This window comes from Tilletiaria anomala (genome assembly GCF_000711695.1).
Source record: "Tilletiaria anomala UBC 951 chromosome Unknown K437scaffold_11, whole genome shotgun sequence".
NCBI lineage: Eukaryota > Fungi > Basidiomycota > Exobasidiomycetes > Georgefischeriales > Tilletiariaceae > Tilletiaria > Tilletiaria anomala.
The window spans coordinates 144,696-166,367 of record NW_013547011.1 but is presented as its reverse complement, the minus strand read 5'-3'; the positions used below and the strand labels follow the sequence as shown (position 1 = coordinate 166,367).

The 21,672-nt window shown below is 54.4% G+C and overlaps 9 protein-coding genes across 9 annotated transcripts; 2 read left to right on the top strand and 7 right to left on the bottom strand.

Moving 5' to 3' along the window:
* Positions 1 to 447: 447 nt before the first annotated feature.
* K437DRAFT_277632 (uncharacterized protein) lies at positions 448 to 2,542 on the bottom strand (the record flags this gene model as incomplete). Its single annotated transcript, XM_013389754.1, has 7 exons — positions 448 to 648; positions 753 to 1,279; positions 1,386 to 1,617; positions 1,686 to 1,773; positions 1,868 to 1,922; positions 1,996 to 2,131; positions 2,207 to 2,542. The coding sequence occupies 7 exons, from the start codon at positions 2,540 to 2,542 to the stop codon at positions 448 to 450; spliced, it is 1,575 nt and encodes a 524-aa protein (XP_013245208.1).
* A 1,004-nt stretch (positions 2,543 to 3,546) lies between these two features.
* K437DRAFT_254348 (uncharacterized protein) lies at positions 3,547 to 5,145 on the bottom strand. The gene is made up of 2 exons (XM_013389753.1): positions 4,394 to 5,145; positions 3,547 to 4,330 (listed from the first exon to the last, which is right to left on the bottom strand). Exons 1-2 carry the CDS (start codon positions 4,767 to 4,769, stop codon positions 3,639 to 3,641), a joined length of 1,068 nt encoding a protein of 355 aa, XP_013245207.1. The 5' UTR covers positions 4,770 to 5,145; the 3' UTR covers positions 3,547 to 3,638.
* A 391-nt stretch (positions 5,146 to 5,536) lies between these two features.
* Positions 5,537 to 7,240, top strand: K437DRAFT_254347 (phosphoglycerate mutase-like protein). The gene has a single exon (XM_013389752.1). The coding sequence runs from the start codon at positions 5,683 to 5,685 to the stop codon at positions 6,841 to 6,843; it is 1,161 nt and encodes a 386-aa protein (XP_013245206.1). The 5' UTR covers positions 5,537 to 5,682; the 3' UTR covers positions 6,844 to 7,240.
* On the bottom strand, positions 6,872 to 8,354 carry K437DRAFT_220774 (uncharacterized protein; the record flags this gene model as incomplete). The annotated part of the gene is made up of 7 exons (XM_013389751.1): positions 6,872 to 7,104; positions 7,184 to 7,364; positions 7,457 to 7,612; positions 7,674 to 7,692; positions 7,777 to 7,862; positions 7,950 to 8,097; positions 8,215 to 8,354. The coding sequence occupies 7 exons, from the start codon at positions 8,352 to 8,354 to the stop codon at positions 6,872 to 6,874; spliced, it is 963 nt and encodes a 320-aa protein (XP_013245205.1).
* A 331-nt stretch (positions 8,355 to 8,685) lies between these two features.
* Positions 8,686 to 11,093, bottom strand: K437DRAFT_254345 (acyl-CoA dehydrogenase NM domain-like protein). Its single transcript, XM_013389750.1, has 6 exons — positions 10,565 to 11,093; positions 9,874 to 10,461; positions 9,678 to 9,775; positions 9,291 to 9,588; positions 9,124 to 9,206; positions 8,686 to 9,030 (listed from the first exon to the last, which is right to left on the bottom strand). Exons 1-6 carry the CDS (start codon positions 10,764 to 10,766, stop codon positions 8,986 to 8,988), a joined length of 1,314 nt encoding a protein of 437 aa, XP_013245204.1. The 5' UTR covers positions 10,767 to 11,093; the 3' UTR covers positions 8,686 to 8,985.
* Positions 11,094 to 15,001: 3,908 nt separating this feature from the next.
* Positions 15,002 to 16,239, bottom strand: K437DRAFT_277629 (arsenate resistance ArsH; the record flags this gene model as incomplete). The annotated part of the gene is made up of 6 exons (XM_013389749.1): positions 15,002 to 15,030; positions 15,113 to 15,351; positions 15,410 to 15,574; positions 15,804 to 15,908; positions 15,975 to 16,026; positions 16,149 to 16,239. The coding sequence occupies 6 exons, from the start codon at positions 16,237 to 16,239 to the stop codon at positions 15,002 to 15,004; spliced, it is 681 nt and encodes a 226-aa protein (XP_013245203.1).
* A 701-nt stretch (positions 16,240 to 16,940) lies between these two features.
* K437DRAFT_17322 (uncharacterized protein) lies at positions 16,941 to 17,800 on the bottom strand. Its single transcript, XM_013389693.1, has 3 exons — positions 17,530 to 17,800; positions 17,042 to 17,430; positions 16,941 to 16,971 (listed from the first exon to the last, which is right to left on the bottom strand). Exons 1-2 carry the CDS (start codon positions 17,672 to 17,674, stop codon positions 17,111 to 17,113), a joined length of 465 nt encoding a protein of 154 aa, XP_013245147.1. The 5' UTR covers positions 17,675 to 17,800; the 3' UTR covers positions 16,941 to 16,971; positions 17,042 to 17,110.
* Positions 17,801 to 18,314: 514 nt separating this feature from the next.
* On the bottom strand, positions 18,315 to 19,964 carry K437DRAFT_277628 (arsenical-resistance protein ACR3; the record flags this gene model as incomplete). The annotated part of the gene is made up of 3 exons (XM_013389748.1): positions 18,315 to 18,342; positions 18,825 to 19,675; positions 19,734 to 19,964. 3 exons carry the CDS (start codon positions 19,962 to 19,964, stop codon positions 18,315 to 18,317), a joined length of 1,110 nt encoding a protein of 369 aa, XP_013245202.1.
* Positions 19,965 to 20,188: 224 nt separating this feature from the next.
* On the top strand, positions 20,189 to 21,427 carry K437DRAFT_272557 (uncharacterized protein). The gene is made up of 3 exons (XM_013389747.1): positions 20,189 to 20,593; positions 20,664 to 21,327; positions 21,400 to 21,427. Exons 1-2 carry the CDS (start codon positions 20,411 to 20,413, stop codon positions 20,970 to 20,972), a joined length of 492 nt encoding a protein of 163 aa, XP_013245201.1. The 5' UTR covers positions 20,189 to 20,410; the 3' UTR covers positions 20,973 to 21,327; positions 21,400 to 21,427.
* The last annotated feature ends 245 nt before the right edge of the window (positions 21,428 to 21,672 follow it).

Here is a 21,672-nt window from a genome sequence, read left to right as displayed (position 1 = left end):
TTCAGGTGGGGTTGGCTGGTTGGTTGGTTGGGGAGAGTCATGCCGAGCGGAGAGAGTAAGACTGCTGATGAGTTGATTGCGATCAAGTTTACAGCCAGATTCCCTCCATGGGGTAGGCACTGCGCAACTGTCCGAGATTCAGGTTCACGGCTCACGGTTCCGCCCCCAGACCCCATGGCCCGACACTGCCGAGCAACCATCCACTGCACTGCCGCTTTGCACGGGCCACGCTATCAGGCAGAATGTACCCCGAAATATACTTCATCTGACTGTTTCTTTCTTCCTCCCATCTGCTCCTGTGCGCTTACTTTGAGTGCGGTCTGTGCTCAGCGCTCGAACCAGCCGTAGTCATCAGGTTGCCTCCCTATGGAGCCTGACTCTGCATCACGTCGACGAGCGTACAGGCGGCCATGTTTGTTCGTCTACTGCATACTGCTCGACTACAGCTCACAGCGCCTCGAGAGACCTCAGCAATCGATCCCAGTTGTGCACTGCCTGCGAATGAAGTTCCACCTTTGAGTCGACGTACTGTCCCAGCATCTCCTTGAGCTCGAGCTGCTTGGCGTACTCAAACATCATCGCCTCGACGGTGACCTGCTGCGAGAACGCCTGAGAGACGTCGTGCGACGTCGCGACGGCATCTTGAAGCTGTTGAAGGGCAAAAAAGAGGGGGGGAAGAAAAGATTGAGCATGTTTGGCCTGCTGCCACTGCTAATACTAATATCACCGAGAGCTCCGACTAAGTGACTAACCTCCTTGATCCGCCCATCGAGCCGCTGCATCCTCTCCACCCTCGTGCGCTCCTCGTCGATGCCACGCAATGAGTCCATCTGGTCCTTGAGGTAGCCCGTGATGCCTGCGCCGCGCACGCCACCGTGTCCGTGTCCGGCGCCTTGCGGGCTGCTCAAGCTTGCAAGGCGGTCGCGCTCCGCAACGACACCGCTGAGGTACTCGGTCAGCTCCTCGAAGTCAAGCTGCTTCTGATCGCGCAGCTTAAGCACCTGCTTGTGCGCGTTCGCATACGTCAGCAGCGCATGCATCGACGCGAGGATGCTGTCGGAGCACCGCGACGCATCCTGCTTGTGCAGGCGCGAGAACTCGGCCAGCGTGACGGCGAAGCGATGCAGCTGGTCCGTCATGCCTGATTCGAGCATGCCTAGCCCGTCGATCGACGCTGCCAGATCTTCATAATCAATGGCCAGGTCTTTATCAGGCGCAAGGTCAAGTTGAGGGGCATATGGATCAGGCGCCAAAGTGGAATACGAAGCGGAAGGGGCAGCTAGGTGAGCCGTCAGTTGCGTCAGGGCGGCGATGAGACGAATGCTGCAGGCTCTCGGCATGTGAAGAGAGGGTAGCATGAACGATGAGGGAGGATGCAAACTTACCGGAAGTACGATTTCGGTTGCGCACCAGAATGCGCTCCGTCGATGCAAGGCTTTCTTCGAACTTCTCGAGCCGCTCGCGCATCTCGACAAATTTGGCATCCGGCTTGCGCACCTTGGTGAACGCGTTCAGCAGGGTATCTGACAGCGACTCGAGCAAGCCAGAGGACATGGCTTCGCCGTTTGGAGAGGTAGTAGCATGTGATTGCGACATGTGCGTGTGCATATCGACGTTCTGTACGGTGGATCGCGTGAATTCGTAAGCAGGCCTGTATCAGTCGTCAATGACTTGAGTTCGCTCACCCATTCCGTCGATTCGAGAAAAGAGCGGAGAATTGCTGTTCGCTGGAGGATCGAATGTCGACATACTCGTTCCAGGAAGAGTTGCAAGCTGTCATCGCGAAAAAAAGGAACCCCAACAGCATGAATAAGCACCAAATCGCCTTTAACCGCGCTGCACCAGCGCAGGTATCTCATTAACTCACTCTGCAGTCCTTCGCTCCACGAATTCGGCGCTGAAACGATCGCCTGTGAGATATTCTGGCATGCGTAGCCAAACTTCTTGTCAGCTAGTCCTGCTCCATCAGCACTCGGCCGACGGGTGTCCACATACCTAAACGGTGTTTGTCTGGCAGAGGGGGTACGACGCATGCTGGAAAGTCCTTTGTGAGAGCATCCCGCAGAAATGCAAAGTCTTTATATCGCCGCCGATTGGTGAGCCGTGTCCGATCAAAGTGAGGAAGATTGGTCTGCAGCCACGTGGCAAGCTGGGAGTCAGCTACAGTCCTCGGATCACTTGGAGGGACGGGTGCCTCCGAGCTCACCTCGGCGCGTATGCCGTATGAGATGAACATGTCCTTTGTGCCCTCTCCCTCCTTGCGCGCATCGCACACCTGTACCATCAGGAATCCCTGCCATTTTGGCAGCTCGGGTCGGTCCTGTGCCGACAAGCGCATCATGGCCGGCGAGTACGCCTCCAGCCCTGCTGAGCGGGTGTTGCTTGCTGATCGATCATGGCTGGGCCCTGCTGCGGTTGCGGACGATGCCGAGGGTCCAGCTTCTGCATCGCCGAAGCCAGCACCACCTAGCGCAGACGTGGACGGCTCTCCCGCGTCCCAGTGGATAGAGGTGTACTGATGCTCCTCATTGCCGTCCGCCATCGTCGCCTGGCAGATCCTTGGCACGATCTCGGGGGCGCTGGTTGATGGGCCCGCTCAGCCAGCTCGGCGCCAGAAGATCGTTAGCCCCTCTGCGGGTTTGCGCCAACAGAGGCCGAAGTGCAGGTCGCCGTTCACCGTCTGCGTCGGTATCTGCGTGCTGGTGACCTCTTGCTCGGGATGCGCAAGAGTGCCCTACTTAATAGATACATGCTAGAGAGGATGTTGGTTGGGTGAAGGATGGCGCGGCGCCGCACGAGCCAGGCAGGAGAGAGCAGCACTGGGCTTGAGCGCTGGCATCTGGCCGGCGGCAGAGGTGGCATGCGTTTCATGTAAATTCATCCATTCCGCCCAAGCGCTCTCTGTCGAAACTCTTCGAATGGCGATTATTTTTGCAAACCCGAACAGACATATCTTCCTCATCTTTTTCAACTTCATCTGTCTCTACCATCCTGCACTCATCTGGTCGCAACACATTGACAAGGAGTGCCTCTCTGCCTTCCCTTGCAGCTTGACTGTGCGCTAATCAGGCGAGTGTTACTATGAAGAGATGTAACAGCTCGACAGGTATCGATTCTTTGGCGAAAGGTGAGTGCATCGCATCTTCGCGGCGCTGCGACTGCCCAGCGCGGCATCGAACCCAAGGAGGGCACATACCATAGGTGAGTCGCTGGTACATGCTTTTGAAGGCCTGGAGGCTTTCATGTGGAGAACACGGAAAGCAGGGGGTGAAAGCGATGTGCGGCGCAGCTGCTACCGATGACGATTCATCGTATTTGACCAAGGAATCTCGTTAGTCTTACTCTTCATGGGGATATCGATACCATTCTATAAGTTTCAGCCTTGTCTGAGGATAGCTTCTGCCATTATGCATTCTATACGGTCGACACCAGCATTGGGCTGGGTGTTGGATATGCGTGGGAGATGGGGATCGGGTCTGTCTGAATCCTTCCCAAGCACACTGCTGACATTGTGCACGTTCTGTTCTGGACACAGGCACAAGAAATCGAGAGCATGTATTGCAAAGCACCACGAGTGTTGGAATGTGAAAAAAGAATGAGACAGCACCATAAGAATTTCCAGGCATATTTCAGCCGTATCAATGCGCGTGGATGAGGCAACGTGTGTTCCCAGCGTCACCATATATGTTAGTATGCGCCAGGCTGACCGCGCATCCTGCTGGATTACGGTTCAAGCTGCTCATGTGCGAACCATCCTCGGAGCTCAATAACAGCTTTGTATCTCGCCGAGTCGCAATGCTGCCATCCGCGGGTGTATGGGCCATCCGCCCGCCGTCCAGCACGAGGAGCGATTGCGCGCCGGTGCATCGAGCACTCTGTCTTGCGCGGCTCGTGCCAGGATAGACCAGAGGGTCCATCGTCGGGCTCGTCATGAAGCCTGTGGGATCAACCCTTGTATAGTGGGTAGCGTCGTACCGCTCTGGAGCATACTCAGGGCCGAGCCCAGCTCCCGGCGGAGTGCCGAGGACGTTCTTTGTAATTCTCCAGGCTTTGCTCGCGATCCTCCTGATCCTTTTGGAGCGTACAGTATCGCTGAGGTCGGTGTTGTTAACCTCGAACGATGAAGCGGAGTCACTAGTGCCGCTGTAGAGGGAAGATGCATAGGAAGGGCGTGGGATGATTCCTTTGATATCGCGAGGCTGCCACATCGGACGCGGACCATTTGTCGCTGTTTCACCAAAATACCAGACAAAGCGTCCCAAGTCGACCTCATACGCACCGTCCTCACGCAGTCTGCTGACTGAGATCATGACTGATGTGCATTCGGGATCTGCACTGGAACGAATGCACGTCAGAGGGCCCTCGAGCGCTCGTTCGTCACAGCACGACGGACCTTTGAGTTCCACAATGATCGGAAGCATTACCGGGTCTTCGAGCGCACGGCTCTCGACCTTGAAATGCCCGTCCACTCCGAGCATGTCCGTGATGCGGTTTCCTTTTGCGTCCAAGTGGATGGGGTAGACGATCACCTTGACTTTCTCTGGGCACTTGCTCAGCTTTCTCTCCTGCAGCCGCACTTCGAATGCAGCCCTCGTGCCATCCTTGTTCCGGCGCATACGGCAGCGGAACAGACCGGGGCGAGTGGACCACCGCATCACTTGTGATGGAACCGCCGTGTCAGAAAAGCCCCATTTGGGATCGGCGAAGATGTCACAGGCTTTCTTGACGGTGTGCGTCAAGGTGCGCCCGTGGAGCAGCGCAGACGGCATGGTTGCAGGGCTGCTAGTGAGCCACGAAGGCTCGACGACCTTGCGATGCTTGCAGGCGAGCAGGCCGAGGTCGATCGCAATTCAGGCGGTTTAATACGAGAAGCTGAAAGGGGATGGATGTCAACAGCAAGGGAAAGGAGCCCATGGGCAATAGAAAGAGTATATACAAACTTGGACAAGCTGGGAGCGGCGTTGAAATCCCATCACGGTTCAAGTCACCTGGAGCGAGCTGAGGATCGAATGGTAAGGGTGGGGGCCGCATGCGGTCCAAACTCCAGCGGCAGCTAGGCTTATATCTAGCGTAACCATAACTGCACAATGCACATGTGCCTCATGATGCATAATCGGGGGAGAGACTCCTCTGCTGCCAGTTGATATGTACAGCGGCCATCGTTGTTAGCCGTCTGCGGCTGGGAGTGCACACATGACAAGCCACGTAAGCATTTTTCATTTCCAATTGCAGGTACCAGGGCAAGGAAAATTTACTTGGAACACGATCGATTTTTCTTTTTATTTTCAATTGAAACGCCTAGCTCCACTTATCGCTGGCGAAGTGGGTGCCTTATTGGTTGCCCAGTTTTGCAGATTCGGGTGCGAAGCCGTGGATTGATGCTCCATATCCCCACTGTTTGGGCTGTTATTCACCGGATTCAAGCGGATTATCGTCAACCGAGGACCAAATTGCGTGTCGCCTCGGCGGGATACAACAAATCTTCAATGCGCGTGCTCTCCACAGATGTCCATCATACACATTTTTACAGCTCGCAAGACTATCCTCTCTGATGGATCGATAGTCATTCCTCAATAGAAAGTCTCTTCCCGTCTGCACCGGGTGGAAGCAGCCTGCTATCCGAAGGGAAATGGTGCTCATCCAATAGCAGGCGGCCTGGCTCTCGATTCCCTCGCGGTAGCGATGGCCTGCGGCGGTGGACCTTGCGCCTACATCACGCTGATCCGGCATGGGGAGACGCTGGCAAACCACATGCGACTGCTGCAGGGCCATTCCGACTCGCCGCTGACTGTGCACGGTACTTCCCAAATCGAAGCGTTGGGACGCTACTGGGGAGCGCGGCAGAAGGGAGAACAATGCCCGTCAGATGGAGGGCCGTCACAGACATTAGAGCCGCCCATCACCTTACTAGTAGCTAGCCCAGTTGGGCGAGCGAACAAAACCGCCGATGCGATCGCGCGGAACTGCATTGACCTCGATGTACATGCCAGTGACATCAAAATGAGCAACGATGACGCAGATTTACCAACAGCTTCGCGTTCGTCCTTCGATCCAGATTTCGAAGCAGCCCTTTTGCAGGAGATCGGAAAGGCGACCCTAGACCCAGCTTCGCTAAGCTACTGTCTCGACGCTGGACTGGCTGAACGCGATTTCGGCTACATGGAGAGCACAAGAGGTGGAATCTATGTCCCTTATCAGCAATCTTCGGGTAACATTAGCAATGGCGCCGTCTACAACAAGCGAGGGAAAGGGAATGGCGAGACGAAGGCCGTCTTCGAACAGCGCGTCAAGAATGTTGGCAGACGGTGGATCCAGCTGGCATCGAAAGCTGCAGTCCTTTCCGGGGACAGCGGTAAGCCTTCTGTCGCTTCGAGTCGAGGAACAGACCGCAGTGCCACTGCAGGGCCAGTGCACGTCGTGCTCGTCACACATGGCCTGTGGCTCAAGACATTTCTAGCGCTCTTCCTAGGCGCCAACACGCAGCCCCCCTTTGCAGCCAACACGGGCTTCTTCACCCTCGAGCTCCGTGCTCCACGGCTATTTTTTCGTATGGAGAAGGGGTCGATCCTAGAATCCTCTCGCGAAGTGCACAATAGGGACAAGAGTTCCACCGTTACACGCAGGGAAGTGGCGCGTGCTGAGCCGAACGCGGCACGGCCGGACCGGATAAGCCTCTTGCCAGGCCTCCAGCTCATAAGCAAAGACCAGACGCCTCATCTTGCCGGTGTGAAGAGGCAGTGTGGTGGGGCCGGCAGCATCGCAGAAGACAGAAGCCAGTCCAAGCTGCAGTCCTTCTTCGGTTCTTCTCCTAGCAAGAAGCGGAAAGAAGTATCGCCGGACTGATTATTCTAATTTATTGCTTTGACAAAATTCACTTGGGATCGAACTCGACTACAGCGTCATAGAATTCCTTGATCAACCTCTTTTGCGCGGCTCTGCCCGACTCTTGCGGCGTGTCCCCGATCGCGCGAATGCTGAGATACTTGCGGCCCATCAGCACCTCAGGAGGCACAGTTCCAAACATCGAGTCTGACGCTAGCGCTTTGGATGTCCAAGCCTTGCTTCCGACAGTGACGCCGCCCGCTTCACGCAGGATGGCAGTGCCTCCGTGTCGGAAGAGAGTGTCTCTGTCAGACTTAAAAGCCTCCTCGAGCGCAAGTTGAGCGATCTGCTAAGAGCTCACCTGCGCATTGGTCCCACGACCATGTGCCGATCTCGTAGTAGACGTCGATGCTACCGGCTGCGATGCTCGCGCTGACGAGCGCGGCGCTGCCGATAGATCGAATGCCCTGAACCATCTTGCCCCCTTCTACGTCTTCGGGGTCACCGCATAGGCGGCGGAACGATTGTAATTTTGCCTCGAGCTGACATACAGGAATGAGGTAAAAGTTAATTAACACAGTGAGACGCTGTCACGCCGAAAATGTTCAGAAGACATTGCTCGAAAACGACTCACGATTTCGCTGCGGCGGTCTGAACCCCACTCCATGGCCACGACGGCCTGACGCATTGACGGTAGCGGTGTAGGCTTGGCCAGTGGCAAGCGACGAGGTTCAGGAGCCTGCGCAGTGACGAGATAGGCACCATGGCCTTGCAGGGCATAGTACAGGTGCTGCAAGACGAATTGAAAGCGTGAGACCGGTCAAATCAAAGCGGGTGGTGTCGAGACTCACGTCCAGGAACGGTGCGTAGCTGTATGCCCGGGAGGATATTGGATGCGAGCCGGGTTGAGATATTATCACACCAGCAAAAGGCACCCGGGGAACCCCATCTCACATGACTCCCATGACCGGCTCCTTCTTGTACGTGAACCCAATCGAGATGCAGCAATACGGGAAGCCGTGCACAAAGTTGGTCGTGCCCTGGTGAGAGTGCAGAAGGGTACGCATTCATCAGCGGTCATTCACTGGAACGATGCCCTTGCGCAGAGAAAGTAGCGCCGTACACACATCGATAGGATCTACGATCCAGCAGCCTCCTTCTGGTACACTTTCGCTGCCTTGCGCGCTCTCCTCGCCAATGAATGCATGGTCAGGGTATTTCGCTGTGATGGCCTCCTTAACGAGCTTTTCGGTCGCTTGGTCAACCTCTGTGAGCCTGTGCAAGCAAATTGGGATTCCATGTTAGGTTCCTACATAGGCGGTACTGTCACACTCTCCTTGGATGAGCTCTTGGAGCGTGATCTGAGGGATACGCAAGGAAAGTGACACACACAGATCGGCAGAGTTCTTCTTGGTCTCAGCAGCCGTGCCCTCTGTGAAACGCTTGGCTTGACCGTCCGAGATGGCCTTGCCCGCCTTCTTGGCGAGATCGATCGCAAAGTCCAGCACTTCCTGCAAGTTGAGCTCGCTCATTGTGAGTTGCTTTCGGTCAAATGCCGACGAGAACTGCAAGTGCCCGGACTGTCGATAAAGGCAGGTATGCATCTAGCGCATAGCGCAAAGGCACGGGCGCATGTGGACCAGTACTGGCAAGCACGCAGTGTGCCATTGGAGGAACTCAATGTGAGCATGCCAACATACCCTCAAGAGCAGCAAAACGTGCAACTCGGTTGCCCCGTGCACATATCCGTGGAAAGTGGCGCCTCTCTGTTTACGCATCACGGACTTAGCTGCACCATCGCTCGCTCGTTCATCCACTTTCCATCAGAGCATATTCGTCTGAACATGCCTTCCGTTTAAATGTCTCACAGCGCCAAAGTGGGCATGTAATGCGTTGCACAGCGAGTATGACGCTGTTCCCGTCTCAACGCATGCAAGACGGATGTGTTTCAACGACAGTGTACGAGCATGTATGCTGATCCACAACTAAGAGGCCGCGAAGGCGATCTACGCCAGAGAACGAACGCATGCTTTGGCTCTTCCGCTTGAGCTTGATCGCTCAAAGCAACCGCAGCCAGATCGATCTTTTTGCAGTCTCCCAACCATGCAAGTGATGCGAAAGAGCGCAACATGCGCAAGTTACTGGAAGTGCATCTATGCGCCCCTACGGTTTGTACTGTTCCTCGATGTACTTGGAGACAATGCGACGCTGTGGAAAGCACAAGATGACAGAGATGGTGTCAAAAGGTGGAACTTTGAATCTCATTCGTGGTGCATGTTCAGCATTCCCAAAGAAACGCACCTGGATTTCTGAGGTACCCTCGTACAGCATGAAAATTTTTGAGTCTCTGTAGAGCTTCTCGACGGGGTATTCCGTGTTGAAGCCTTTGCATGCGATGATGAGAAAGGGGCAACCATCAGCACATGTATCTTCACGAGGAAAGTAGGAGATACAAAGGTACTGCGCACCGGCTCCGCCAAAGACCTGCACCGCATCATTCGCATTGCTGACCGCCGCCTCGGACGCCATGGCCTTGGCCATGGAAGCGTAGAACGTGTTCCTCTGTCCTTGGTCCTTGACCCAGCATGACTTCCAGACCATGTTGCGCGCCGCCTCGACGCGCATTGCCATGTCGGCTAGCTTGAACGCGATCGCTTGGTGCTGAATGATCGGCACGCCCATCGTGCGCCGCTCTGAGGCGTACTTGGCCGCCTCGTGGAACGCACGTGAGGCGACACCTATGGCGCCAGATGCAACCAGCGGGCGCTGTACAGCAGGAAACAAAGGAGTAAAGAAAGGATCGGTCAACCGAAGCTGGAGGGCCGAACGTTTAGACGGTCGAAAAGCGATCTCACCGTGATGTCGAACGCTCCCATGGCCGTCCGGAATCCGTCACCGGGCTTGCCAAGCACATTCTCCTCGGGTACCTCAACGTCCTCGAAGGTAATCATACCTGAAGGAACCAGAAGCAGTGTCATTACCGCATATACTCGGTCCTGCCTGATACCAGATTATCCGCAAGCCATGGCGCAGGACTCACGCGGGACTCACGCGTATCGCTGCAGCGCTGGCCCATGTTGATCTCCTTCTTGCCTCGCGTGATGCCGGGCGAATCACCATCGACGACAAAGCCAGTCATGCTCTTGCCGGCCTTCTGCGACGGGTCGGTCTTGGCGAGGACGAAGTACCAGTTGGCATATCCGCCGTTAGTTATCCACATCTTGGACCCGTTGATGACCCACTTGTCGCCTTTCTTCTCTGCACGCGTGGAAATATTGGCCACGTCTGAGCCTGCGCCCGGCTCGGTGACGCAGTACGCAGCAACGAGCGGCTCCTCGGTCATGCGACCAAGGTACTTGCTCTTCACGTGGTCGCTGCCCGAGACAATCAGGGGGGCCTCAGCAAGCCCATTGGCCTCGATGGCCGTCTGGATCCCTGAGCAGCCGTACGCGAGCTCCTCGCTGATCAGACTGCATTCCATCAGGCCCAGGCCAGACCCTCCGTATTGTTCTGGGATGTGCGTGTTGAGCAAGCCAACGCTGTGAGCGGCCTTGATGATCTCCCAGGGGTACTCCATCGTCTTGTCATGGTGCTCGGCCTTGGGGATGATGTGCTCTTCGGTGAACTTGCGCGCAAGATCTGTTGCAAGCCAAGAGTGTGGCCATTCACGTCAGCACGCCACAACAGACAAACAAGCTAAACCTGCTCGCGTTACGTCAAAAGAGGCCCATCCCGTACACACCTCGGTACGCCTCCTGGTCTTCCGTCAGCTTGAAGCTCGGCCCACCGACGGCCGCCTCGGAAGCATAAGCACGACGCAGGGCGGCTGCTGTCACCACCTTGCTACCGCTGCAGCCTGCGTACGCCGACGCGCCACCCGCAGCGAGGCTCCTCGTTGCGGCGCGAAGGCATGCGAGTCCAGCCATGGGTGTAGAGAATGCCATTGTTGCAGGATTATAGTTATTTGAATCGCTTTGCTTGCTGCTCGGCTCTGTTCTTCACACGAGCTGAGGAATGTGTATACGATCACAAGGAAAACAATGCATAGACTACGTGGACACTTGGGAGAATCAATACAGCCTGGTCCATGAGCCGAGCAGATAAGCGAGGGACGGCAACGGCACTCGGCTCTGACTGACTACATGTGGATCGTCTATCCGCTCGTGAAAGCCAGCCTTCCCCACGTGACTGCGGGGTGAGCACTGTACCAGTCACCGGCTCACCACGTACACAGCTGACCAGTCGCTGGCTCAATTACTCGCGGGGCCAACAGCTCTCACAAGCTGAGCTGCTGGCCTATGCCACGCGTCGATGTTGGAGGTGGTAAAGAGCTCCGTGGCTGAGATTGAGGGGGCTGCTGAAACAATGGACGATCGTAGGCGTTGCTTGCGATGACGTACGCGCGGAAGGCCGAAGGGCATTGCAATGCTTCGGTCCTGTTCATGGCTGCCAACTTCATCCATTCTAGCTGCAGGGATCTACTTGGCAGATTGCTACGAGGATTTCGCCTCCCCTGAGATTGCCGCTCAATCGTAGCTGCGCAATGTAAGTGTCGCGCGCATGATATGCTATAAAGTCTCATGTAAGCTCATGCTGTACTGCAGTTCCTTGCTTGGCTATTCCCACTATTCGCCCCAGCCATGTACAGTGAGTGCTACTCGGCTTCCGACATGGTCACCTTATGTATCCCTGTTACCCATGCCGCAGCGAATCTAGACCCCTGGGATATCGTCTACGATCTTAGCGGCCATTGCAGCTGCGCTAGGCATAGTTCAGCTGGTCCTGCTTCGCTACGGTGCACACATTTGGGCCCACTCACGCGCCGCGAAGACGCTGTTGCTCGAGGAGCAAACGCTAGGCGGCGCTCCGAGAATAAAGCAGTGATTCGAGCCTCGAGACTGGAACAAGGAACACTCGAGCTTGGACGCTTGAAGAGCCTAGCCTTGCACGCCGCACCTGTAAGACACCTTTCCCGCACCCTACTCTTCGTGTTGTTTGACATAGGCACCTGTGGCAGCCTTGCTTTCCACTGAGCAAATCTTCACTCCACCTCAGCTCTGCTTTCTTTACATTTTCGTCAGAACTGAAAGTTACAGCGTACAGCTGCAGAACCTCTAGCAACATGTGAGGTCTCAATAATCGTAGTGAGCCAGTCATTTGGGAGCAGTCTATAGCGTGCGAGGGTACCGAGGACGACATCTGAACAGTCCTGTACCTTGTGACTAGTGGTAGCCTTATTATTCTTACTATGTCTAGGTGATCTACTCGTTGTATATAGCCTACACTCACCTTTGAAGTTGCCGCCTCGTAGTCTCGGCGGTCCGGGTTAAGTTTACAAGCCCACGTAAAGCCATGCCCACCCAGTACTTGAGTTACTGGTTTAAATTATCGTATCTGACCCTCTAATACCTGAGTAGCTGACCTTTCAGCGGACAAAGGGGGCTTGATTTAGCAGTAGTAGCTTTGAATAACGACTTTCCCCTACCCACTTCTAGTGCCTGTACGATGATCCTCGGACATCTTTATTTCACCCTTCGAGGTAATGTGCAAGCCTGTCCGAGGGGTCCTCGATGGACTAGTAGTATCTAAGGCCTATAGCACTGCCTACTTTGATAAAATGCCCTAGTGAGCTACCTCAAAATGACTAGATTACCAACTATTGCGACGGTGGCGAATCTCGCAAAGATTCTGAACTGGCCACCTAGTACACCACCTGACGACTTGGCTGGTGACGTCACACCGCTGCACACAGTATCTTCGAATCTCGACGTGCGTGGTGCTCCTGACTCGCCACGTACATCAGGACGGCTTGTGAACACATCAAGATGACGGGACGACCGATGTTCGTTGAAACGACTGCTGCTGCGTGCTTGCTGATGGTTGCGTACCATTCCATTGTTCTGCAGCGTATCACTGGTGGTCAGACCGATCGCTGCCAACCTTCTCCTACCAAGGACAGTACCGCTCTTGACGATGCCCAATCTCTCCGTCGTTTCTGTACTACTCTGTCGTGAGATGTTGCTGTGGTGAATAAGCATTCTGTCTTGCTACTCTTGGAGCCTTTTGCGGTGAACCACTGTTGTGGAAGAGTACTTGTAGTGTGCTGGACATAGCCTTGGCAATGAGAAGGGAAAGTTATGAGCTGGTGGACTGTCGGCTCCGGGATCATTGACTACGTGAGAAGTGACCTTTTTTTTGCAGCAGACGCTAGTGAGCTCGAGTCTCTCCGTAATCTGCTCTGCAAACGTCAACGACGCCATCGTTCCTGGAGCAGCTTTTGACTTGCCATTCGAGCATCTTCCGATGTTCTTCCACCTCTCGCTGACGTGGGGTGCGCTCATTTGGTACAGGGTACGTTTGTACCCATCTCTTGAGGTTGATAGGGTGCTCTGCCAGCTTGAAAGCGGTGTGCGTGTTGTTGGCGAGGCTGTTGACTTAAGTCAGGACGCGCCTCCGCCGTATCTTTGCTTCCTCCTCGACGCACCACTCCGAGCGACATGCTTCAACAGCCAACCACCAGTGCAAAAGCACTGATTCAACAGACCCGAGCGAAGTGTTTCCATGCGCACTTCACCTCGCCTGTCCTCTCCGCTCTTCCCCCAGGGCCGATATGCCACTCCAACTCCTCACTGCCACTAACTCGACTCGATCTCTCGCGCCTTCACTTACCTTTGCAGTAAGATTGCCAGCGCAACATCGCGTGAATAAAATCATAATGGTGGTCATCGTGGTTGCAGGCTCAAAGGAAGACAGACGTGCAGCTGTGCAGGATTTGAATTTGAAATGCTTCGCCACTCCCTTTCACTGCTTCACAGCTCTTAGAGTTTCAAGCCTCCAAACGTGTTTGAATGATACCTCGAGAGTCATGTGGAGATTGCAAAGGCCGAAGATCTATCTCAGTTCGGGCATCTCGACGGTTGAGATAGCTGCCTATGTAACATCTCGAATTCCCCACTCTCCTCAAGGGGGGTACGCATTGTGCCCTCGCGCACTTCCTACCAAAGCAGGGAAACCCCGTGGCAGCACCTCATCCAGCATCTATGGGCGCTTATCAAAGCACTACGGCGATGCTGACGACGCACCGGCAATTCCGACCTCCGGGGTAACCGCTCGCAAGTAACATGTCTGGCGAAGCAGGAATGACGCTCGACGGCCATGGGAGCACCATGGGCAGTGCGGCCGCAAGTCATACTCTATGCGTTGTGTCCGCTGCTCTCTGTCATCATTATCTCAGGCTCGACTACGTCCAAGCTGCGGGATGGCGATACGACAATCGCTGTGCTGGTTTACCAAGCAATTCGGTCGCGACCGGTGGCCATCAGCATTCGAAGGCCTTTGCTCGAGCGCAGATTCCCTTCTATCCTTAGCCCGCGTTCACTTATCGGGCTTCTCCACACCATCGGTATCACTCTCGCCGTAATCGAAGCGCAGCCCGAACCATGGAGAACTTACCGTTCGCACCTTCACGATGTAGGATGCTATACCTCACTGTCATGTGGTCGCTTGCTTACTTCTGCTTCGAAGGCGATCAAAGAGGTACAGCAGAGGAATAGGGGATTATCGAAGGGCCATCGTGCAGGCCTCCACGGCTGGAAGTAACGAATTTGAGCAGGACATTGCCATTTCATATCCGTATACATCACATTGGGACAATCACACCTGCAAAAGGTTCACTGGTGTCAGTGTCGATGCTATTGATACTTCCCTGGACGACCCTCTATGCGGAACGTGAACGCAGGGAAGACAAGAGGTGGGAAAGCTGCGGTGCATTAGGAAGGGGCTAGCGTGGCACGAGTGTGGCGATGCTTCTGTTGCGTGCGAAAAGGCGGAATGGCCATTGTATGTCAAGCATCGATTGCTGGATTCTCATAACATTGTGCACGTCTCACGTAGATGGACTACACACGTAACTTTGACACGGCTTGATAAACCTGAAGTTGACTTTTAGGAGCGACGCACCAGCTGACCTTCCCTGCTGCTGCTTATCTACTCGAAACTCGTCAGGTCGCAGGCTTTCGCTGCTCGGCACGTATGATGCACTGACACATGCCGCGCCAGCGTTCAACGGCGATGTTGTTCAGAGTCACTATTTTCTTGGAGGCAGCTGTACAAAGCTCCATCTGACTGTGCTATGCCTGTAAGAAGCTTGACTTAGCCCTACGCCTCGAACTTCAATGTGTCAGTAAGCTACCCACAACAGAGGGGCGCCTAGTACAGTCAGATACGGTGTATGTATTGCAAACCAGGGCTCACCTTGATGCGATGCTGTCAATGACCCTAGCGGCCTCACCTTTGGCGCGTTCCTTTTGCTCTTGAGTGAACAATGCTCCAGCATTACGAGTCTTCTCCGACCGTTCGCTCCATCGATCTGCAAAGAGCTGCTCCTTGCCAACGAATAGGGCCGACACTTTTACGAGCTCCTCGCATACATCTACCAAGCGATCGTGATTCGACGATGCTAGCATGCGATCGGCTTCATCAAAACATTTCCAGGCCGTTGGCAAAGACGCTTGATTAGGGATGACAAACCTGCGGAGTGGCGCATCAGCAAGGGTTCAGTGACACATCGACAGAGAGCCACGCTCACATTCTCATCCAGCGACCCAGTATGCGCAACGTGTTGACAGCGTTGAACGATTGCGAGCCCCCGTTGACTTGCGAGACGGCACAAACTTTACCTTGCGTTGGACGAACGCTGCCAGTTGAAAGCGGGATATGGTCGAAAATTGTCTTGAAGATTCCTGTAATGTTACTGGAGAGGAAAGGCTTCAGCATGATGAGTATGGGTGGTCATCATAGTCCTGGCGTCTTCTCAAGGAGTCACCCATGCTGCTCGGGTGAACACCAGAAGTTGGCATCGCTTCAGGCCATCATAGACCTGAGCTCTAGCACCTTAGGGTGGTCGACGAGACAGTCTGAAGGCCAGATAATGAAGAGTATGTCAGGCCGCGTCATGATTCTTAATGCGGCAGAAACATCACTCATCATCCCTAAGTGGCAAGCCTCTTGGCGAGTTCATTCTGACGTCGCACGCCATGCCTGAAAGCAGTCTGGCAGCTTCATAGGCCATGAGCCTCGAAAAAGACCTAAGCCGCAGCCGCAGCCTAATTAGATATGTGGGCTTCGTTTGTACACTTCCTCGGATCACTCACCTATCCCTCAAGCTACCGTACAGTATCAACACTCTGATGGGCCTCGGTAGAGCTAGCGACAGAGAAGCAGCGTTCCCCAGCCCTGCGCTGCCCTCAGCAAAGACTACGTAACCTGTCCAGTCTGGGCTCACAGCACCATTTTTGGAGGAAGCGGCGCGGAGGAATGGTCGATACGTCGCATCAACTTAAGCTGGATCTTCGCCTGCTTCGATGACTGATTGCTTGATGCGCTCCGTAACGTCCTGTGCACAGAAGCTGTAGACATTGGAGTGCGAGTCGAGCGTCATCTTGCGGGGAATAGATGGAATGATGATGGCTCGGTTCTTGCGACTGTAGGGCTGTCGAAGAATGCTAGGCTTGGCCGATCGAAGAGAGCGAGTGCACATACGGGCGAGGAAGAGGGACGTCTTTCGTCGAGATGGGAGCAAGCTCCAATTTCAAATTCGAGGTCCCACGCTATTGTCATGCTAGCGGCGTGGCACCTCCCGATCACACAGCCCCCACCCCTTCTCGTGGCTAGTGCCTTCGAGCTGGCGTGCTGAGACTACAGACGGATTCGAGTTGGCTGTTGGTGCCGCAGCGGCAATCGCGACAGAGCAAAGTTCCGCAGACGTTGCGGCACCTGGTGTGGCCGTGTAGGAGTTGGCAGACCAGCTTACCTGACATATATGTGTGAGTATTTGGCAGATCTCAACTGCACTGTGCTCCTCTGCAGCCATAGTGTTTTTGCTCGCCATACATCGTTCGATGTAGCAGCTTGTATGACAGATTGAGGTCCGCGCCAGTAGGAGCAGCATTGAATGCGCATAGTAGCTTACGAAGACCCTCACGCACACCAGAATATCTCAGACGCAACTGCTATCGGTCCAAATGTACTGCATGTCATCTCAATACCAACTGATTTTACACTGCATCACCTCGAGCTGCTGTCCGCCCCCGCCCTGCCACCAAGAGCCGTAGCTTCGTCCCACCTCATCAGGGCCTTCTAGGTATGGTTCTGCCAAGAAACAGCACGCAGCCTTCAGCGACTTGGACGAGGAGATGCGGACGGAGAAAGTTCAGGCAACTCCACGTGGTGAGATTGCGTGAGAGGGAGAAGCAAGGCGACAGAGGGTTCATTTCCAGGGCATGCATTGTTACGAGTCTAGGGTGGGCTTGAGGCGTAGCTTGCTTAGAGACACATTGGTAAGAATGGACGTAGCTTGAGTGCAGTATATCGTGGACGCGATCGTAGGTGTGGACGAGGGCTGTCCACAGGATATGAGAGGGGGGTCTGAAGGGCAATTCCACAGACGATAGAGTGCCAGAGGCAGACAGAAAGGGATGTGGGGTAGATGCACGGAGGCCAGGGGTCGGAGGACGGAGGAAGTAAGGACCAAAAACAAAGCAGACGAAAATAGGACGAGTTGGCGCCTTGGGTTCAAATCCGTTGATGAACTTCCCCTGCCGTTAAGCTCTAGTTATAATTGAATCCTGTAATATGTGAGTATTCACGAGTAGCTCTTTTGGCGGCAAAGCAGCAGCTTAGACCTGCGATACGTTCTTGATGACTCACGCAATGCTTCTCCAGGTAGCACATGGCTTCCAGCTCTAACATGCACTTCTAGCCTGCCCCTCCTACAAAGCTCATCAGTAGGCCACCAGGCCAAATCTACAGTCTCCACTGCACTCTTAGCCCACACGCGAGCTGCCTTGCGCATCACGTACTCGGCGAAACGTATGTCTTTCTTGATCAGGTGTGGTCAGGTATCGATGGGAGTTGGGATCATGTTGCGGCGTGTCGAGCAATGTGTATGCTGACAAGCGCGGCCTTGAAGTCCGGCGCTGCGTTCCGAGGTACCCCTCGGCGTGGGACGTCGAAGCGCGACGACGGTCCAGCAGAGATTGACGGTGTGCTAGTCTTTGAGAAACAAGGTCGAACTCTGCTTGGACTCCTGCCCAAACGACAGCTGCTATAGCCACTGCAGCCGGAGCAGCAGCAGCGACATCATATCCAAATACTCAGGACAGTGCTTCCGGCATATAGGCCATCCACGTCGAAGTAGCCCTTCGTCGCGCGCGTCCCTTGGAGTGCTTTGAAGCCGAGCGCTCACATGCTGTAGCCTGAAGCTCAACTTAAGCTTCAGTGGTAGACACGGCTGAAGGGAACAATCGACGGATATTGCTCCAGCCCCTGGCCGCTGGGTGAGCAGCATCCATGAGTTCAAGCGCTCTAGAACCGTGCCATATGGCGCTCAAGCGTAGTCGTCGTGCAACGCTGCTGGTGTGTCACTGCGAGACAAAGCGTGCGCAGTGGTAGCGACATATATTGCTCTTTGACCTTTCGGCGCTAGATGTTGATCAAGAGACGAGTGCAGCTTCATGGGACCTGCATTTTGAGCAGTCTCACTAACAGCTGAGATTGACGCTACCGAAAGCTGCTATCATGCACGTAGAACGATCCGGCACGCTCATCTGTTGATGAAGCCAAGCTCACAGAGAGCGATGCAAGTCGTATTCATTCAACATGTAGCTACTGGCTTGATGTGGACTGTGATGACTGACACGAGCCGGAAGCTGACATGCAAGATTGACGCGAGTGCGGATACAGAGCAAGCGAGAGTCGTGTGTGTGCACGCTCTAAAAGAGTCTCTAAATCAGACACAAAGGTATAGCTTGAGACATTTGCTACATTGAATCGTTAACCACGCAAGTCGATAAAATTGTCACATTGATGTTACACATTACGCCGTTATCCTTTCTTTCCTCAACGTCCGATCGTAATTCTCAAAGATGGTAGGATTACTAATGCCGGGCTCACCCTGACGCTTCCTAATCTCTTGCATCCCATCGTTCCACGTGCGATCCCACTTGAGTTTTCTACCCAGGGAGAGCGCGACCCAAGAGAGTATCAGCAGCACTGGTACTTCTACCAGCGGTCCGATTGTGGCTGCAAGTGCCTGGTCGGAGTCTGCGCCATACACCGACACGCAAACGGCGATGGCGAGCTCGAAGTTGTTGCTACCTGCAGTAAAGGCTTGCACGACAGCCATTTGATAGCCCCACGTTCCTCGGCCGTACCGTTTGGAGAGCCCCCAGACAAGGAAGAAGCCCAAGCTCCACATAAGAGCAAAGTAGAGTACCAAGGGAACGAAGGTGCGGAAGGTTGGACCCAAGTTGTCGAGGATCCGTCGTGCTTGCTCAGCGAATATGATGATGATCGTGTAGAGCAGGCCGATGAGGGAGAGAGGGCCAAAGAAGGGAAGAAACTTATTCTCGAAGAAATGCTTGCCGAAGGCGCCCATGACTGAAAAGCGCGTGGCTACACCTGCGGCTAGCGGAATGCCAAGGTATATCAGCACGGCAATAGCTGTGTCGCCGTATCGAAGCTCAAACTCCCTGGATCCAGAGATGACGTTGACGAATAAGAGACTGTATGGCGCGTAGAGGACGATCTGAAGTAGCGAGTTGATGATGACGATGATGGCGCAAATGTCAGGGTCGCCACGCGCAATCTGATTCCAGATCATGACCATGGCGATGCAGCGAGCAAGGCCGACCATGATGATGCCGATACGGTACGATTCCAAGTCTGGTAGTGTAGCCCATGACAATGCTAGCATGAGAAAGGGCCCAACGACCCAATTGAGGATGAGCGAGACGGCGATCTGGGCCCAGATCTTTCGCGTTTGAAACGTCTGCGGTACCTTCTCATATTGGACCTGGGTTGTGCGAGTAAAGTTACCATCTTGTTAGTGTAGACGTTCACAACCAACTCACTTTTGTCAAGATTGGCCACATCATGACAATCAGCCCCACTACGAGAGGAGCCGAGACACCCTTAAGATCACCTTTTGTGAGGTTCTCCTTTACGTTTGGCGCAAATTCTCCGATGATGACGCCCAAGACCATAGCTAGTATTATGAAGAGTGACAGTAGCCTGTCCAACCAGCCCAGCCCGACGAGAATGCCCTTGGCCGTCGTGCCTTGTACGTCTGCACCATGCGCCATATCGTTCGCCGTCGGCACGCCTCCTGTCCTGCTAAAGTGTTGATCGACCTCGCCTGGTCTGTGTTCGCTGTTTGGTTGTGCCATAACGCCTAGGTGACGGGTGTGACAGCGTTAGTCTTGAGGGTGATGAAGTACGTAGTGGTGGTGGTCATGGCCTTTTTATAGGAACCTGTGGGCAATACTTACAGACGAATTTGAAATTCGAGCTTCCAACGTGCACATTCCTTGATCTGGACATTTGAAATTGGGAAATACTCTAACACTCCACTTTCGGTCTTCCACCACCGCTGCGACCAACATGCAATTTCAATGAAGACATGTCAAATTGATGTCACCCCGTGCCTTCTGGCAGCGCTCGGCGCAAGCCTAGCTAAGCTTAAGACTGGCATTGCTTCTTGCTTTTGCTCTTGTACTTACCTGTACGATTCCATCTTCCATCACGCACCATGTCAGAGCAGCATCCAATTCACTCCAAAGGCTGGCAAGATGTCTACCCAACGCCTCGTGATCGCTCCACAGCGCCTCTGCCTAGGGTTGATGTGCAAGTGCTCAAGCAGATACTCGAGAGGCAGGCAAATGGGCGAGCGACAGAGGCAGTCATTATCGACGTCCGTCGAACTGATTGCGAGGTTAGCATGAGTGTTATGGATCTGTGCATACGTACAGCATGTGCTGACTCTCGCTGTCCTTCTGCCTCAGTCAATGATACCGACTGCGATAAACTTGCCGGCTCACACGTTCCTTCTGTCTTTGCCAACACTGCTGCCTCTGCTTGCCAAAGTGCCACTCGTCCTGTTTTATTGCAATCAATCGACGGGAAGAGGTCCACGCGCAGCAGGCTGGTATGCTGATGCTCTTCAGGAGTACTCAGATCTCGATGATGCACAAACGGCAGCTAAGGTCGGCGTCGTCGAGGGTGGTATCGTGGGTTGGGAGGAAGCGTTTGGCGCTGGCAGTCTGCAAGAGCGCGGCAAGCCTGCGCAGGGTTGGAGCAGTAGACAGGTATGAGAGTTCATCTGTAGCACATTCAGCAATCAAGAAGACGCTGGATCCATCCTTGTTCCCGTGCTGTAATTACTGATCGTGCCGTGACGGCGCATGCCGTTCCGTCTGCTGCCGAGGTGTCGGTCATCAGTTATGCAAAGTGCAACCGACCATATATACTGACTTCCTAGACAAAATGAGCTTACTTTTCCAAACCGTTAGCTGACGCAGAACACCTCGGTGCCCATGCAGTGCTACCTAGCGCGGGCGTACAGCGCACCAGTGGTAAGCTGCTAGAGCCGCGACACACGTCCTTACGGCCAGCAGTTTCATGTGCGATGTAGCAAATACCGCGCAAGTCAAAAGATAGCGCTGGCAAGTATGAGTGCTGGCGCTACAGAAGAAGGCATGCGGTCGAAGACAACTTGTCGCTGATTGAATTCTGTTACAGCGTCTTGCCCTAATGGCATCGCTACGAGCACGAAGACGGGCACATGGGCGGGGCTCAGATCTAAGGCAGTGGCATTGACGAGGTGTCGAGAGGTGAAGTGGGTAGCGGCGAGGGCGTATGGACTATGGCTGACGCGTTGGAGTATTTCACTCCAGTTGCTGGTTCCAACGGAGAAGACAACAGGACGAGGGGAGACGTTGGGCTCTCGCGTACGAATGTATCATTTATCTTTTGTGCTGCGTTCCTTGCTAATCTACAGAGACTGGTCGTCCA

Excerpts from the sequence above, each read along its gene's own strand:
- K437DRAFT_254345 (XM_013389750.1), bottom strand. The coding sequence starts at position 10,766 with ATGGCATTCTCTACACCCATGGCTGGACTCGCATGCCTTCGCGCCGCA. Across the intron at positions 10,462-10,564 it reads AGACCAGGAGGCGTACCGAG|ATCTTGCGCGCAAGTTCACC; the intron begins GTGTGTACGGGA and ends GGCTTGCAACAG. Across the intron at positions 9,207-9,290 it reads GCAGGTCTTTGGCGGAGCCG|GCTTCAACACGGAATACCCC; the intron begins GTGCGCAGTACC and ends TCGCATGCAAAG.
- K437DRAFT_17322 (XM_013389693.1), bottom strand. The coding sequence starts at position 17,674 with ATGCGCAAGGCAGCTCGCGTGTGGGCTAAGAGTGCAGTGGAGACTGTA. Across the intron at positions 17,431-17,529 it reads GCTACCTGGAGAAGCATTGC|AGCTTAACGGCAGGGGAAGT; the intron begins GTGAGTCATCAA and ends AATTATAACTAG.
- K437DRAFT_254347 (XM_013389752.1), top strand. The coding sequence starts at position 5,683 with ATGGCCTGCGGCGGTGGACCTTGCGCCTACATCACGCTGATCCGGCAT.
- K437DRAFT_272557 (XM_013389747.1), top strand. The coding sequence starts at position 20,411 with ATGTCAGAGCAGCATCCAATTCACTCCAAAGGCTGGCAAGATGTCTAC. Across the intron at positions 20,594-20,663 it reads TCCGTCGAACTGATTGCGAG|TCAATGATACCGACTGCGAT; the intron begins GTTAGCATGAGT and ends CTTCTGCCTCAG.
- K437DRAFT_254348 (XM_013389753.1), bottom strand. The coding sequence starts at position 4,769 with ATGCCGTCTGCGCTGCTCCACGGGCGCACCTTGACGCACACCGTCAAG. Across the intron at positions 4,331-4,393 it reads GATCATTGTGGAACTCAAAG|ATCCCGAATGCACATCAGTC; the intron begins GTCCGTCGTGCT and ends GTTCCAGTGCAG.